The sequence below is a fragment of the Pyxicephalus adspersus genome, chromosome 3, assembly GCF_032062135.1.
Source record: "Pyxicephalus adspersus chromosome 3, UCB_Pads_2.0, whole genome shotgun sequence".
NCBI lineage: Eukaryota > Metazoa > Chordata > Amphibia > Anura > Pyxicephalidae > Pyxicephalus > Pyxicephalus adspersus.
In genome coordinates this window covers 29,030,208-29,049,138 of record NC_092860.1, presented here as the reverse complement: position 1 = coordinate 29,049,138, position 18,931 = coordinate 29,030,208, and the positions used below count along the sequence as shown (strand labels likewise).

At 37.6% G+C, this 18,931-nt stretch overlaps 1 protein-coding gene across 2 annotated transcripts in view; it reads right to left on the bottom strand.

The window, feature by feature from the left end:
* KIF27 (kinesin family member 27) overlaps window positions 1-18,925 on the bottom strand; it is a 42,082-nt gene extending 23,157 nt beyond the window's left edge. The window contains exons 1-6 of one of the 2 annotated variants that reach the window (XM_072404091.1): window positions 17,479-18,925; window positions 12,312-12,664; window positions 10,450-10,650; window positions 3,774-4,738; window positions 2,223-2,366; window positions 706-903 (exon numbers count right to left, since the gene is read on the bottom strand). In XM_072404091.1, the coding sequence (XP_072260192.1) occupies window positions 706-903; window positions 2,223-2,366; window positions 3,774-4,738; window positions 10,450-10,650; window positions 12,312-12,609 (1,806 nt within the window). In that variant the 5' untranslated portion in view covers window positions 12,610-12,664; window positions 17,479-18,925. The remainder of the gene's footprint in view (window positions 1-705; window positions 904-2,222; window positions 2,367-3,773; window positions 4,739-10,449; window positions 10,651-12,311; window positions 12,665-17,478) is intronic. The other variant, XM_072404090.1, reaches the window with a different exon arrangement.
* Window positions 18,926-18,931: the final 6 nt, after the last annotated feature.

Genomic DNA, 18,931 nt, shown 5'->3' with positions numbered 1-18,931 from the left:
TGAAAACATTTTCCAACTATTAGCAAATGTTTTTAAGAAATCCATTCCAGGCTTGGTGTATCACCCAGGTTCTCCCCTGATAGTGCAGCTTCTCCAGTTTAGGAGAGCTTTAATAAATTAAACCCAGTAGCTTATAAAAGACAGAGCTACCAATATCCTATTTCTCCTATCCTATGTGACCATATCACATTATTTCTTGTTAATGGCAATATGTTTGTATGTTACACTTTACCATTTAAATACAGTTAAGCATTTGAAGACAAGCATTATTTCCCCTTTGAGCTCCTACTAATATGCTGCTTCAAGTTCACAGGTTGCATTGACCCAATGCACCCATTAAAAGGAAACAGCTTTGTCATCTGTATACCATGGGCCTAATTTATTAAAGCTCTCTAAAGCTGAAGAAGATACACTTTCATCCAGATTTGCTGGATCACCCAGCTTCAACGAATAAAGTGTATCCTCTCCAGCCTTGGAGAGCTTTAATAAATCAAGGCCCAATGAGTTGTAAGGGTTCGAGGGTATAGCGTCTTTCTGTAGACGCATCTGAATAGCAGCAATGAATGTCTGATCATTCTACTAGATACAATTAAGTGTTTATAAGAAATGCTACACAACTTTCAGAAAGACAGTACTACTATTAAACAAAACAAATCTATACACATATAAAAAATGGCTTAGTGAGGCAAACATGGAAAAACCTACCTTCCTTGGTTCTGACAGAGCACTAGACTGCCTGAAGCTTGAATCTATAAATTCAGATTGGTGACTTAATGGTACACTATATGGTCTCTTGGATATAAACTCTTTTCTCTCAGAATCCTGTGAAGATACATTTTTCAGCGATTCCACTTTATTCCTCAGCTCATCAATCAGAATTTGTTGCTCCACAAGTTTTTCAGTCTAGAATTACAAACATAACATACTATCAAGATGATGACATAACTGAAATACAATACAGTGACTCCTAAGACTCTCAATGGTTTGCAAATAAGAATCAAAAATAAAGTAACAAGTAATCAAATATAAAAGTATTGATTAGCATATGAAAACAATTATTGAACAAATTTATTTCTTTACTGATAGTTACCTATTGGTGTATGATATATATATTTTTTTAAATTTGTTTTTAGATAAAATTGTATAATATTTAAATTTTTCTATATATGGATTGGGTACTGGCTACAGTAATTGCTTTACTGTTTAGATGACTTCAAAGTATTGTGAATAGTGGGTTTTGAATACATTTTACATATATTTATATCCGTTGGGTAGAATAATATTACTATACATTATGATTGTAGCAGATACCTACTTGCAATATGGGGTATCAAGTATGGTAGGGTCTAGTTGCAGCAAGTGTTTGGATACAGCAGACTGCATATGTAAAAAGTAGACAGGAAAGGCACAGGGGTGATGGAAAACATTTTTTTTCGTTTTTCAATTTTATTTTTTTACGCTTTTTACGAATTTATTTACGATTACAACCGAGATTTCTATCTTTGTAATACACATATATGGTATAATTTCTGAATGTTTTACAAAATAAATTACATGGGGTTTATTAAATGAATAGAGTTTTAGCGCCATAGTATAATATTATTGTCATTTTTATTGCATGAAAACAATATTTCAAAGGTCTTGATTCAACAACTGTAGCTAAACTTTGAATATAGCCAATATTTCAATTTAGGGAAAGCATTTACTTCAAATGTGTACATAAAGGCATGACCGGAGGAAGATGACCGCTACCTCATTAAAGTATATCTATAATCAAAACCTAAAGTTTTATAAAGAATTTGAAAAGGGTTAGAATCTCTAAAGGCAGTGTTTTCTAACCGAGGTTCAGTGGATTCTTCCAGAAGTTGCTGGGGGTTCCTTGAGCAATAAGAAATTTGTGACTCTCTGGTCAGTTTAACTGACACCAATAATCTTTCCTGCTATCTGTAAGGATGACATTCTTCCCACTGACCACCACACTAATGTACTGTGAGCTGTGGATATAGAAATTATTACTGGGGTTCTCTGAAAACCTAAGTTTTCTCAAGGGTTCCCCCACCTTAAAACAGGTCAAGGCAAAAAACCCTGGTAGTGGCTTTGATCCATCACCCCTCTATCCTTAATTAGAACAAAAAATTGATAAAAGATGAACCCTGTTAATTTTTGGTCTGCGTTAATATAACATTCTCTATCAGTGACTGCAAAAAACATAAAAGCTATACCTGTACATTTTTACTGTGCTCTGCCTCCTCTAAAGATTTCTGATAATCTTGAGTTTCATTTTGTAAGGCTTCAACTTTCTTCTGCAACTCCTTTAGCTCCAGCTCCTTCTTAGCAAATACCTCTTCATCTGTTGCAAGAGCATCCTTCAAACCGTTAAATGAAACAAAATAAGCAACTATCATAGCGTAGCATACTATCATTCACAATGATAAAGTAAATTATGTCCCGAAACACTTAAAAATGTGTTTTTAGGTTGTAATTTTGGTAATACTTCTCTGGAATTAATTTGTTCTAGTGTGTCAAATTATGTAAATTTTGCAGTGTATTTCAGAGTGACTTTCCCTTGTATTACCATTTTCTGTAGCAGACGATATTTAGAAATCTCCAAGCAACTAAGAATATGAATGTTAGCTACATTCATGCTTTCCCCTATCCATAATGTAGGAAATATTCAGCTGGGTACCTCATGACTAGAGATTGCTAAACTGCAGGGACAGCCTTGTATTTGCTGAGGACAATGCAGCTTCAGAAACTGAACAAAGACTCTAAGCAGTTGCTTAGAAACCTCTAATGCAGATAATAAGGCTTTCTTAAGATTATACTTGAGTGGATAGAAACATCTGTCAATTCTCACAAAGTGCAAGAAAATTAGGCATACAAAACAGTAGTATGATATTATATCATAACATAGACAGCTCCAGGGGAGATATGGATTCACAATGAAAGGCAAAGAGCCAGGTCTGGTTAGGAATTTTTTCCTAGTACAAAAATCTCCCATACCGAATGCTTTTAAAATTTAAAAGTCAATTCCATCATTTGTAACATGATCATGGAAAGCATTGTATTATGGACCATGTATGTACCATGTGTTTCATTCGAACTAGTGCTCTGTTACATAGTCATTTACCATGATGACTGAATTTTTTTATGACTTGCTTTTTATTACACACTAACAACACACCAGGAAACAATAGTTGATGGCTCTGTAAAATGCCTTAAAAACCACTTTTCTCAAAATGGTGAAAGAAAAATCATTACATTCATTTAGCGACAGGGACAACTTGCTTACTGTACTATTTGTCTTATTTATAACAGGACAAAAATGATATTTAATTGCACATTTTCAATTGTAATCATATTGCAGTTATTGCATATGGAGTCTCCCTATTATAACAAACAAATACCCCCACCTTAGGTTGTAAGCTCTTCTTGGTCCTCTCCTCCTCCTGTGTCACTATCTGTATCTGTCTGTCATTTGCAACCCCTATTTAATGTACAATGCTGCATACTATGTTGACGCTATATAAGTACTGTTTATTATTAATATTATTACAAATGTTTATAATATAAATATAATAACGTTCTACTGCTTGCACATATATTCAGTGAACATTTACTGCTTATGAAGTATGTCAAATGTATAGGTAATGTTGTTGAATATTACCGGTAATTGGCCTGATGTTTAATGCAAACATTTGCTAACAAATATACGCAAGAATATTTATAAATTTAGCTCAACAATTTATAATTAAAAAAAGAAAACTATATACCTGGCACTTCTTCAGCTCTCTTTTCAGTTGCAATATGGTGATATGATGTGGCTCCTCTCTGCCACTGGTGATTGTATCATCAGTTCCAGGAACAGAGATTATTTCGCTTCTTAGATTCTCTGCCATGGAAAGCCAACTTTCAATCTGATCCCTTTGCGATTTAGCAAGGCCAGACATGTCCTTAAATTCATGGACCAAAGATAAAGCTTCCTCTATACAGTGTCTGTGGTTATAACACTCCATTTGAAACTGTGCTAGCTGCTCTTCCAATGCTCGAATCTTGCTCTTTTCTTGACCCCAGTCTTGAGACACATGGCTTATTCGACTGACCCTACTGCCCTGCTGGTTCTGCAAAGCTTCCCTAAGTGCCTTAATTTCCAGTTCCATTTCATCAATTCTGTCCCAGTCAGGGTTATAATTTACTATTGGTTTGTTCTTTATGTTCCTAGCTCGGTTGGCATATTTAAGGGAATTTAAAGACTCATCAAAGTCTGAAGTAGAAGGACTAATGCATGTAATCATGACCGTTTTGGCATTTCCACCTAAGGAGTCTTTAAGGATGCGAGTGATCTTGGCATCCCTGTAGGGCACATGTGCGTTTTTTCTTTTTGGATCGGCGAGTGCACTTATCACATTACCCAGGGCAAGCAAACCACTGTTTATCTGGATTGACTCTTTGAATCTTTCTCCAGTGTTTCCAGTTTTTGTCACTCTTTCAGAGCCTGCCAAATCCACAAAATGAAATTTTGATGTGATCATCTGAACTGATCTTGCAGCACTACTTTCAGTGGCACTGCTGCTTTTGTCTCTTTGTTGGGATATGGTAATTGTAAAGATTGCATGAGAACGACTGGAGTGTTCATTCATTTGTGTGGTACCAGTGTGCCGAGCTGCACCTCCAGCTTCTAGAAGACTCATAACTTCATCTGCACTTTCAACTTGGCTTTCCTTGGCACCAACAATAACTTGAAAAGTAAAAAATGATAATGCAACTCAGATGAGAAGAATGGATATATACACAAAAATTAATATAAGGTATGTAAGTTTTTTAAAGGAACCAAATAAAAAGAACAATGTAACCAACTACAACTCAGTTTTTAGCAATTTAGTGCAGACAAAAAGAAAATATTATGTGTGGCTGCTCTTTTGAAGATCTATTTTGTAAGCTGCACCTCTTACAGCCTTTTCAATTAGTGGGTGCTTGCAATGACTATAACAGACAGTGCCATGCTATAAATGTGATTGGCAATGTCACCAGCATTCAAATATGTATTTCATACATTGCTTGTAAGAAACAGGTCAGAAACAGCAGATGTTTTGGAACCACACAAGGTCCCTTCCTCAAGGCAACATAGTAAAAAAGAAAACAACACAAAATATTCAATATACTACAAAAAATGTAACTCCATCCAGTGTAACTATAGTACATATTCCTCTCCAATCCCACCCAAAATAACTAAATAAAGCAGTAAACAAAGAACTGAACATCACAGGGTCCAATCAATATCATAACGGACTCTTTAACAAAGTCAAAGGCTACATACAGTTAGGTCCATAACTATTTGGACAGAGACAATTTTTTCTAATTTTGGTTCTGTACATTACCACAATTAATTTTAAATGAAACAACTCATTGAACTGCAGACTTTCAGCTTTAATTCAGTGGGTCGAACAAAGAGATTGCATAAAAAAATGTGAAGAACTAAAGCCTTTTTTTTACCCAATCACTTCATTTCGGGGCTCAAAAGTAATTGGACAATTGACTCAAAGGCTATTTCATGGGCTGGTGTGGGCAGTTCTTTCATTATGTCATTATCAATTAAGCTGATAAAAGGCCTGGAGTTGATTTGAGGGGGGTGCTTGGATGTGGAAGATTTTGCTGTGAACAGACAACTTGTGGTCAAAGGAGATCTCCATGCAGGTGAAACAAGCCATCCTTAAACTGCAAAAACAGAAAATAAACCATCCGAGAAATTGCTACAATATTAGGAGTGACAAAATCTACAGTTTGGTACATCATGAGAAAGAAACAAAGCACTGGTGAACTCATGTGGCTGCCATGGCACTGGGACACTAGTGTTTATCCATGATGTGACACAGGACAGAAGCAGCCGAATGAATTCTGAGGTGTTCAGAGACATACTGTCTGCTCAAATCCAGCTAAATGCAGTCACAATGATTGGGAGGCGTTTCATAATACAGATGGACAATGACCCAAAACATACAGCCAAGCAACCCAGGAGTTTAATAAAGCAAAGAAGTGGAATATTCTTGAATGGCCAAATCAGTCACCTGATCTGAACCCATTGAGCATGCATTTCACTTGTTGAAGACTAAACTTCGGACAGAAAGGCCCACAAACAAACAGCAACTGAAAGGCCTGGCAGATTATTAAAAAAGAGGAAACCCAGCATCTGGCGATGTCCATGAGTTCAAGATTACAGGCTGTCATTGCCAGCAAAGGGTTTTCAACCAATTAGAAATGAAATGAATCATTAGAAATGAACATTTTCAGCTTTTTAATTTATCCAGTTACTTTTTAGCCCCTGAAATGAAGTGATTGTGTAAAACAAAGGCTTTAGTTCCTCATATTTTTATGAAATCTTTTTGTTCAACCCACTGAATTAAAGCTGAAAGTCTGCAGATCAACTGCATCGGAGTTGTTTCATTTAAAATTAATTGTGGTAATGTACATAACCAAAATTGGAAAAAAAGTTGTCTCTGTCCAAATATTCATGGATCTAACTGTACACACGTTCAATAATTGTCTTTGGAAAGGAACTTTCATGAGGGGAGAAAACGACGGAGTGGCACCCCGGTGTGCTCTCTCCCTTTCACTTATATTACGATTGTTCGTGGATCTGCCAGGACGGATCCATGAATGACATCGGATGAGTGCTGTACACACCTCAAATTCTCATCCAATACTAACCCTGAGGCGATTATCAGATGGGAATCATCTGTGTATGCAGCCTAATTCCTAATAGTTTTTGCTATCCAATACCGATACAAAATGTGGTTTAAAAACAAATGGGCCCTATACACAACAATGCTGCAGCTGGCTTTTTATTACACCCACAGGGAGGAACGTTCAGATTTGCTAAATGAGGCACCAGTACCACTTCTGACATATAGAGAGGTTCAGGAAGTTTAAATCATTGCAAGACAATGTGTGTTGTTCATATACTAACAATTTCCTGGAGGCATTAAAAACATATATTTAGAGATGGTGGAAAGAATAGAGTTAAGTGTAGGTTGGATGAAAAAGCTCACAGTATGACAAAGTAGAGAGAGTGAAAAACTCAGAAAAGTATGAAATCTATGGAACCGATTTATTAAAGCTCTCCAAGACTGGAGAAGGTAGACAATGCTGGGAGATCCCGGGTAATCCAGCAAACCTGGAAAAGATTTCTTTAAAATCATTTGAGATATGGCAAATGTTTTCAATCATGAAGCAGATCCATTCTAGGTTTGCTGGATCACCAAGGTCCTTCCATGATAGTCCACATTCTCCATTCACTGAGAGCTTTAATAAATGAGGCCCCATGGGAGTTAGAGTGTCAGAAAATACAAGGCAATAAAATATGTGAAAGCAGTGCTGGAATTCTCCATCAACCCTCATATATAAAACACAAGTTTGATCCTGCAGAGACCCATCATCTATCATCCATTTAACCGCTGCATTCAAACCCTTTGGGATATTAGTACCAAGGGTGAACATTCATAACATTTCCTTCCTCATCAGTAAATTATATAAAATACTATCACTTCTATGGGGTCTGTTGACTTATTCTATATGACCATGGAACTGAATTTGTGTACTTGACGATTGTGTAACAAAATGTAGTGTGACTGGCTGTTATTTATTAGTATTTTTTGTATGCTCACTCACAGACTGAATAGCCCCCTAATATTCCAGCAAAGTTAACTTCACCTTCTCAATCACTAGTGGCATGTAATTAGTGGAATCATGGGTCAATACCTTGCACTGTGCTTTTCAAAAATACTTTTACACTTTCCTTTTCTTAAATAATTGTCATTACAAACTTATATTACCCATAGTGCCATTGGTTATAGGTATGAGAACAATATTCGAGAGCAGTGTGTCTCAACCAGGATTATGTGAAACTCTAGGGTTCCTCCAGAGGTTGCTAGGGGTTCCTTGAGCAAATAGATTAGCAGTTTGTTGTTTTGAGGTCAGTTTAAGTGACACCAATGCTCTTTTCGGCTATCAGGGTGGCATTGTTCCCAGTGACGAGCAGTGTATGAGGCATTCTTTCCACTGAACACAACACTAATGTTCTGCTGTGCATAAGTAATAGTGGCAGGGGTTCCTTAAGACCCCATGGTTTTCCCATGTTAAAAGATGTTTATGATCTAGAAATGTATGTATTTTTTTTTTTATAGTGATGCATAAGAAATGCACCTTTTTTATTTAGGTATTCCACAGGTTACATACAAGAAAGGGACAGTAGGTTTGTTCTTAAGTTGAATTTGTATGTAAGTCGGAACGGGTATGTTATTTTAATAGATGCAATTAAGACAGATGTTTGTCTCAACATATTAATAGGCAGCGTGGTGTCAGTTGCTGTATAAAATCCTCACTGTGAGTTAATCACAAACAAAGCAAAAAAAGAATCTTTATGAAACCTAGACATTCATTAACTTCTGGAGGAATGTGTGCTTTGATATGCAAAAACTGCAGAGTTTGTCTTGGTCATTAAAGAGTTACAAGAGGCTGCAAAAAGAGCTCACACCCCTAAGACTACGCAAAACCTCAGCTGTGTTTTGCAAAAGATTTCTTCTGCAAGTCATGCAAACAGCCCCCTCCAAACCTCCACTCTGCACACAGCAAGCAGGGAAACCCCGTTCATATCTAGGAGGCGTCTGTATGTCGGATGTCCTTAACCCGGGGACTACCTGTATTCCAATGTTTTGTGTATCAAGATAAAATAAAAAAATTATCTGGTCCTTAGCAAGTCTTAAAAATATGTAAATACAACCTCAGATGTAGAACACCACAGGACATATTACACTGTGTAAATTTTTTCTTTTTTTAAAAAAGAGAAAGTCAAAATGCTGAAGCAGAGTGTGAAAATGTAAGTACACCCTCACCACTTCCATAAAAATTAAGAGAGGAATAAGCAGTAAGGTGCTTCTCATCAAATGCACCTAAATGAATTGTAATCATTATCATGAAGTGTGACCATCTCAATAAAAGCAGAAGTTTTGTAGTTCACTGGTCTGAAGCACTAAGGTGTGTGCCAGGGGGAAAGACATCTGGAAAACATTTAGAGAAGCAACCATTGCTACACATCAATATTGGAAGGGTTAAAGAACGATTCAAACAATGTGGAGTTTGAACGTGGATACCCCAGCAAATTCATTCTAAGATTAGGGTTTACAATGCTCAGAGAAAAATTGCAGAAAAAAACAAGAGCTACATCTCAGACTATACAGGCCTCAGTCAAATGTTAACAGTTAATGGCAGTTCAATTAGAAAAAGGCTAAACAAGTTTGGCTTGTTTGGAAGGGTTGCCAGGAGAAAGCCTGTTCTCTCTAAAAAGAACATGGCAACATGGCTAAAGTTTTCAAAGTTGCATCTGAGCAAACCACAAGACCAAAGTAGTCTATTAGGTAAACACTCAGAACAGTAAAACAGCAAGTCAATTATACAACTGTGCTATAACTCTGTCCAGGTTTATATTATTTGCTTGATGCAAATGAAAGTAACAACAGGTGCACAGGAGGCACAAAAGCAAACCAACCATGAAAGAGGAAATTATTTTACTACAGACCTTTTCTCCCTCTTTGTTCTTGTGTATATGTACATTTTTACCAGATCTTACTGAAAATATATTTGTTTTGCTAAACTAGAATAGTGCACTCCTAATCCTACATTTTCCTTTTAATGTTTGCTGACTGTTCATGTCATCTTTGTATTTTAAATGTTGATAGTAACAAAATAAAAAAGATGCAGGATTAGCTTACCCACATTTTTTTAAGTTTTAAAGAGTCAACAAAGTGTGTTTTCTAGAAACTTTCTAAAAACCCAGAAAGTAATTTCACCACTTTACTCACACATCCCACAATCCCCGATACTGTAAGAATAAACACAATTCATCAACCTAAACCAGTATATTGCACATTATCCCTGCTTCCCACTGGTACTGCAGAGTTAAAGGGATGCTAGGAATATTGTCTTTTGCGTAATACAAGACTATGAAGGAAAGGAAGACGTCATCACATAAGGCTGTTGTCTTTGTGTGATGCAAACTATGGCAACAGGCAAGGTTAGGAAGAAGGAGGAAGCATGGTCACATGGGATGTAAGGAAAGGATTCAGAAGGTGGTAAAAAATGAGGTAAGAAAGCTATGTTTTTGTCATTGTACTTAATAATTATGTGGAATTATGTGGAAAAGCAACAACTCAAAGGACATGCCAAAAACTTTTATCACTAGAAAACATTGCGGACAAATTTGAAGGTTTTCTAGGAATTCCCTTTAAGCAAAATATTGTCTTCATATTGTACTACATATTAAAAAAATATTTTATCTGGTATCACAACGTTTCCACAGGAATGTTGGAATTTGTAAAAAGCAAGACATCAAAAACATATATTAAACATTACTGCTATATAAACACATCTGACCTGAATTTATCAAAAAATAAGTACCTGTGTTTCCCTTTTCATCTTCTCTAATGTGAATATCTTTTACGTTTGTTTCAAGTTCCAAAAGGTCCCGCAGATCTTCCTTGTAAACTTCTATATAAGACACTGTAACATTAAAATCAGTGTTGTGGTTTTCAGAGATTAACTGGAAGAGCTCCTGAATGGCACGTGGAATTATACCCTTTTCTTCATCTGCAACAGAAGCTTGAAAACAAAATACAGTTACAATTATTTGAGGAAACGACATATTGCTACTTATATTGTCTTAGACACAGTCATTGTGTGGCAATAAGTCACTACAAGAAGAATGACAACTTTATGATGCATTGGGCCTAATAGATAGGGGAGATATTGTCATGTACAAATGGAACCAAAAAATTGTACCAGAGTTCCAGGGAGCAGGCAGCAGGAACGTCTCAATGTGTATTTAGTTTAGCAAGCAAGTCCTAACAGCTGTTTCTGCAGAACAGCACCATCAAAACATTAGTGGCCAAACAGTGTACTACAGTCTATGTATTGAAAATGCGATCTGAAATTCATGCCGGTAAACTGAAGGAAACGGATTATGGATGGCCGGATTTGCGATTGTCAACCTGTATATATGTATGTAGAAGGCTTTAACGCTCATATATTTTTTTTTTTGTTTTTTTTACTTTTAAACATAGCTGTGTCTATTTTTTGTATGGATAAATATTTATTCCAAATTTTCATTCCAGTCTCTGCTTTCTAAAAGGACTTCTATAATATGAAGGTCATCAGAATCTGAAGCTATAGGAGCATGGTCACCAATTTAATACAATTTTAATAGCAGACAAAGGTCAGTTACACTGATAAATATTTATCAGAGTAGCATCACTGTGACAGATGGTGCACAGATAAAATAGGTAGCTGACCCTTAAATAGAGGAGCCTGACACAAAGCCCTTTCATGAAAAAGTAATCCAAGAATGACAGCTAAACAAAGCACATAGATATTACAAAACAGGGTACTCTATGACACCACAACACCTCAGCCAACAGATGCTTGTCTACACCTATTGGAAAGTAAATTCACATGCAAACATGGAATCCATATAATTGTAAGGATTTTGTTATATTGTAATAAAAAAGGAATTTAAAACTAATGAAAATAAAAACAATACACACACACACATATGTTTATAGCCTCAGCTTTGGATGCCAGGAAAACCCGGGCAGCACGGTGGCCCAGTGGTTAGAACTCTGGCCTTCGCAGCACCTAGGTTCAAATCTCAGCCAGGACACTATCCGCGTGGAGTTTTCAGGTTCTTCCCGTGTTTGCGTGGGATTCCTCTGGGTACTCTGGTTTACTCCCACATTCCAAAACATGCAGTTAGTTTAATTGGCTTCCCCCTAAAATTGACCTTAGACTGTATTAAAGACATATGATCATGGTAGGGACATTCGATTGTGAGCCCCCTTTAGGGACAGTTAGTGATATGACTACGGACTGTGTACAGTGCTGTGTAATATGTTGGCACTATATAAATACTGTGTAATAATAATAAAAAAATCCTGGCTTCCTTTGTGTGTGCCGGGATAAATGAACGTCACGTCATCCTGCCGTTTTATTACTTCCATTTAAAAAAAATTTAAATGGCTAACTGACAGTTCAGCTCCCAACTGAATACTGTACTGTTCATTCCGCCAATAGTACTGTAAGGGCTTGTGTACCTGCCAAATACAAATACTAAAGCATGCTGCCCATGTTGGAAAAAAATAGTATATAGCAGGTCTAACACAAACAAATGTCCATGTTTACAAGTCCTAGGAAACAAACATTTTCATTTTGGGTGACAAAATACAACAGTCAAAGTGTTATCTTTTATGTTAAATTATACAACATACCAACATGGCCACCTCCTATTGTGTAGGTCTTGCCAGAGCCAGTCTGTCCATAAGCAAACACCGTAGCATTGTACCCCTCAATCAATGACACTAAGAGGGGTTTGATGCAGGTGCTGTACACATCATCCTGGGCTGAAGCCTTTCCAAAGACATAATCGAACGTGAAGACGCGATCTTTCCCAATTATGACTTGCTGTGTATTAGGAACCACCCTCACACACACTTGGTTGTTGTGAAGAATCTCTTTTGACAGCAAAGGCCGAATCCTCACTGCCACTTTCACTGGAATCTCCTCCATGATGCTGCGTTTTATCAGTGATGATCACCCACACATGGACTTTAAGGCATTGTCTCTGCAAAATACAGTTAGTTGTCATTGAATGCAGTGATCTTACAATATAAATAATAACAATGTACAAAGTCACAGTTTATTCCAAAATGCTCCAGTAACAAGGAAAAAAAAATTGTCCATTTACAAAAGGGCCTCAAATAGAAAGTGACTGTGACTTTCTCTGGCTTGTGCATTGCAGGTATGCACTGGAATCTAAATACTCATAGACACTAGGTGAATGTGTGGCTATATGGGAAAAGAATAATATTTATGTATGCCAACCCCAGTTAGGAATATAAAGCAGAAAAACGGAACAAGATTTTTTTTTTGGAAACAGTATTTATAAAGAACTTTCTCAAGGATGTACAAGACACTAGGCCATTTAAATACATACATTTGTTGTTTAACCATTACATTCAGCAAATCATAGGAAAGGTCCCCACGTATAGGGAGTTGGCTAGACACAGTTTCACCGCTATACTATATGAAACACATGCTATGGTTAAAGCATAGAATGAGTTTCATATAGTACAACATTACACCCCTGAGAAAGTTCTATATAAAAACTGTTGCCAAAAACAAATCCTTGTTCTATATATTTCTGCTAAAAAAAAATCATATTTGAGGCAGCTGCCATCAGACATTTTGTGAGGACCAATGTGATTCTGCACCACCAAGTCATCTAGTTCTTGCAATAATCATTTGCTATAACATTTTCAGTGCTAGATTAACAGCTTCATGGTAAAGTGGGCAAAACATCACTTCCTTACAAAACTATTTACTAGAGATCCGGTATCAAAAGTTATTTCTAATATTTATAAATCTGCAGCGTTCCTTAAAATACCACCTGGAGCCTTCCATGACGATCCTGTTCATGGACTTCCTGTTAAAGGTTGACAATTATTACTCAACTGTAGAGCCGATTTGTAAAGCAGGCTTTAATGTTTTCTGCATGAATAAACCACTGCTCTCAGCATCTGCAAACCTGCCCAGACAAATGACATGTAGCCATCACTGGTGTGCATGTGTTTGGACAGGAAGTGCAAACAGGATGCAGGGGATCAGCAGCATTAAGATGGAACAGATAATAAACTCAATGTCATAATGTCTGATTTAATAAAGCTCTCCAAGGTTAAAGAGAGAATACAATTTGATCATTGAACCAGCAAACCTGGAATGGATTTCTTCAAAGTCATTTGCTATTTGCTAGCAAATGTTTAAAATTCTGGACCAGATCTATTCCAGGTTTGCTGGATCACCCAGCTTCACTGATGAATGTGTATCCTCTCCATCCTTGGATAACTTTAATAAATCATACCCATAGAGTCAGTTTTACAAACTTGAAATAGGAAGCATGGATCCTGTCCCTGCTGAGACTTCCTATGATAATGCTGTTTACCTGGATGTCATGCTGACTTTCTTTCTGCACATTTGATGTGGTACAAATATGAGGATAAGCAATGAGGATATTTCTGACTTTCCATATTTGTTTATTTATTCTCGGTCAGCACTGAAGCAAGTGGCTCTGTACGATAGCCAGGTAACTAGCATTTTCTTATGACATGTATGAAATTGACTTATGTATTGCATAAAGAAAAACTTGCGTTGGCTTTGTATTATTAAACATCTAAAACTTCTTCACAAAACCAATGTCTATTGTGTGATATACCAGTAAACCATATTTCTGAAAGGAAGTGTATTAATATTAATAAACAGGATTTTTATATCACCAACATATTACACAGCGCTGTACATTAAATAGGGGTTGCAAATGACAGACAAATACAGACAGTGACACAGGAGGAGGAGAGGACCTTGCCCCGAAGAGCTTACAATCTAAAAGGTGCGGGAAGTAACACAAATAGGAGGGGGGATAAAAGCAGAGGAAAGGAAGGAAAACAAAGTTCCATCTGCTGCTTAACACAAACTGCACTGTGTTCCTCCTATCACCTAATACAGTGATAATAAAAGCCATCACATTCTATATCCCTATAGTGAAATGCTGCCTTTGAGGTATGGGGTGTTTGGGGCTACCCAGTAAAGCAGTGGGGGGGGGGGGGGGGGTGGCAAAATCAACAGCAGCACTTCATAAATAATGGATAACGCTGGATGAAACTGTCCATCCTCCAATGCTGTAATTGTTTAATAAAACAAACGACATCGGGACAATCCATAATAAATCATAAATAGGTATATGAAAACTTTTTTATTCCACAGAGTAAAATTCTACTTACAAGTGTCCCTTGAAAAGCGCTTCTTATATAACTGTCAGTGATCCACTCCTGGCTCCAATATTCTATAGATTGCAGCTAGTCCCAGACACAATGGAGCAGCAGTGTACACCAGGTGCTGTCATGTTTCCAGGGACACGCCCACTCTATCCGTTAGTTCTTACTCACCCTCAGCCAATCCATCGGCTTCCTTATGTTTACCTTAGTAACCTGACAGGTATGGCTGTGCTCCAAGAACCCTACAGTTACTGCTGCCTTTGTATTCGCCTTTTCCACACACTTCCTAAAAAACAATTGTCGCCAACCAGTGGTCTGCGAGAAAATGTTGGTGGTCCATAGAAACATTTAGACATTTGCAATTTTTATGTTTTAATAATAAAAAAACAAAAGCAATATTCTAATAAATTCTTATATTCTGAATGACAATTTTCGCCTTTATATTGCACTAAATTCATGAATTGTGTTAGAGACGGAAAAACAAGAGAGGCGCAGCGTGACGTCAGTGTAGACTTAAAGCTTACCTAAACTCAGAAATTTCACTTTACATAAAAGGGTAGACAACCTTATATTAAAAAAGTGCAGCACCGTCTTCTAATTCTCGACCACCTAGGTGATCGAGAATGAATGGGAGCACGAAGCCTCCCGGGATACCTACGTCATGCGCAGAAGAAGCCTTTTCGTGGGGGGAAAAAAACTGCTGATCTCACTCATTAGCACTACCTCAGCCGATTTCACGCCTATGTGGGTGATGTAGGAACAAGAACCCGGAAGAAGATGGCGGCACTCTGCACATGGACGGATGACGCCGGAACCGACGTTAGAGACCTTGAAATTGATCAGACTGCCCTGCGGGACTGGAGGTAAATGTATTTTTTTTGTTTTAGGCACTTTTGGGTTGAGTTCCTCTTTAAGTTGTATGAGACAACCGCTGCTGAGCCGTATGCTTCAGTATTGTTTCCACCAATACAACAGTCACCCCGCTCCGCAAATACCGATTCTCATCCAATTGTGCCGCTTTGCAGAACTAGGTCCCAGGTTCGATCCCCAGCCAGGACACTATCTGCGTGGAGTTTGCAGGTTCCCCCTGTATCTGTGTGGATTTCCTCCAGGTACTCCGGTTTCCTCCCACATTCCAAAGACATGCAGGTTGTTAATTGGCCCCCCAAAATTGACCTTAGAGTGGTAATGACATATGACTATAGTGGGGACATTAGATTGTGAGCTCCTCTGAGGGACAGCTAGTGACATGACTATGGACTTTGTACAGCGCTGTGTAATATGTTGGAACCATATAAATACTGTATAATAATAATATCATTAGAATGCTGCTATATATATATATATATATATATTATAAATGACCATCCTGGTACCTACATTGATATTTCAACTCTACAATAACACATGCAATTCCAGATCTTCATTTAAACTCTTAGAGGTGATATGACTCAGGTTATAAATCAACAAAGACTGACACAATCACTTGTAATGTTGCTTCAGGTCTGTAGATCACCTAAACCTCCCCACATCAAAGCCTGAGAACTCAGGAAAGTAGATGCAGGTTTACCAGGAAAAGTCTATAGTAGTTTCTCAATCAGGGATCCTCCAGAGATTGCTGGGGGTTTCTTTAGTAATGAGCAATTTGTGATTCTCAGGTATGTTAATTCATCCACCTCCTAGATTGTAAGCTCTTCAGGGCAAAGTCCCCTCCTCCTGTGTCACTGTCTATATTCGTCTGTCATTTGCAACCCCTATTTAATGTACAGCGCTGCATAATAGGTTGGCGCTATATAAATCCTGCTTAATAATATTAGTAAAGTTTAAGTGACTCCACTGATCTGTTTGGCTCTCTGTAAGGGAGGCATTATTTCCACTAATGTACTGTGATCTGTTGGTATAGTTTATATAGAAGGGTTTCCTGAAGACCTGAAAGTTATTTAAAGGGTTCCCCCATGTTAAACACTGTGCTACACAAGGGACTGAAGCCAAGGAACATAGTTTTTTTTTTTTTTTTTTTGGGGGGGGGGGGTAGAGGAACTATCATGTGTCATATTTTATTATTATTATTATTATTATTAATAATAATAATCAGGATTTATATAGTGCCAACATATTACGCAGTGCTGTAGAATAAATAGGAGTGGAAATGACAGTGACACAGGAGGAGGAGAGGACCCTGCCCTGAAGAGCTTACAATCTAGGTGAGGTGATAATCTGCAGCACTAACACTAAGGGGAGAGAGGTTTAGGTTACTATAAGGAGAATTAGGAATCTGTGCATGTTCTATAAACTTACCATTTCAACACTTTACTATATACTAAAAAGGAAAAAAGGTTAGCCTCAGCTGCACTGCTGGCCAGCAAGGGTTAATTTCTCCAGCAGAGGGAGGTAATGGGTGGGGTCAGGTGATGGACCACAGAACTTCACCTGACATGCGCAGTACAGCAGAGCTCAGACTTGTACACTCTAATATAGCAGCGTCAATATGTTCAGTGCAGCACAATGAAAGTGACAGAAGTAGAGAGTCAGTGTGCTATGATAATGTGGACTTTATCCTACTCTATGCAGCCCAAACTGTGTACACAGCAGCTCTCACGTGACTTACACAAACCTCTAATAAAGACAGTGAGGAGTCCTCGGTACAGCTGAATGTGAATGCCTTTCCCAGGAAGAAGCCATAGATGTCCACCTGTGCTGAGAACTTCTCTTGTGTTTTCTCCTGTTGTCTTGGCAACCACAGAGGAAGTAAGGAACAGCTCGTTCAGCCTCCTAGCGACGGATACTCTATGAGTCCAAAGTTAGAGGAGGGATGAAAAGTCACAAAGTTACAGCACACCTAGTGACCAAATGTGGTAACGGCACATGGTTCATTATTACTGGATGCCATATTAATATAATTCCAGCTGATTACCCGGCGTTGCCTGGGTATTTATTTATTGCAATCTTATATTATACAGGAAAAGCAATCAAATAAAGCTATTTTGTTAAATCAAAGAAAAGTACAATATAAAATAAATTAAAATACAAATAAATTATTCTAAATTAATGGCATATGTTCAAATGCTGTTTTAAATGGTTTAATAAGAACATTGAGCTCATGCAACATCCTTTGTAACTTAAGACAATCTGAAATTTTGTTCCTGAGATGTAGGTGCACCTCTGGTCAGTTTCTATTAGTTCTTTTTCAATAAAATATAGTTGTAGAAATTTTGGTGGTTGATCTGGCAGCGGACGTAATGATCCCGCTTTATGGTAAATTTGCCCTTACACCGTGAATGTGGATGGAAATCCAGGCTGTTGAACAACTGATGTGGTGCTGCATGGTGTCATTTGGAAACATGAGTTGTATCTTCTGATGTGATTAAGAAAATGCTTTAAGTATTTGATGTATTTGGTGATGTGTAATTCCAGTTCTTGTGGTGATGTTTCTAGTTGGCAGAGTTTGACTTTCCCTTTTTTTGCAGCAAATACCAGGTGACTCAGATTTAAACTTCTTGAATTGACAGTAATCAGAAACCATTTCCATTTTTTCGATGGTAACACTTGCATGCTACAAGTAGTCTTTATGTGGATCATAGTGGAATCCATCCAATGCTAAGCTAAAATGTTGTGCAGTTCATGATCGTCTGGTTCTTTCTCTCATTTGGTGTACTAGGGTCTCACGCTGTTGTACCGTTTCTGAAGCTCTAGGTGTAGTAGCTCTATCTCTCCTATTCTTTAGTTGAGCCTTATGCTGTTGTATTGTCTCTGAAGCTTTAGATGTAGTAGCTCTTTCTCTCATTTCCTGTACCCGTGTCTCACGCATTTGTACTGTTTCTGATGTTCTAGATGTAGTACCTTTATCTGTCATATCCAATAGTCAAGTCTCACACTGTTGTACTGTCTCTAAAGCTCTAGATGTAGTAGCTCTATCTATCTTATCTTGTAGTCGGGCCTCCATCTCTGATATCCTGTAGTCGGGTCTCACACTGTTGTACTGTCTCTGAAGCTCTAGATGTAGTAGCCCTATCTCTGATATCCTGTAGTCAGGTGTCACACTGTTGTACTGTCTCTGAAGC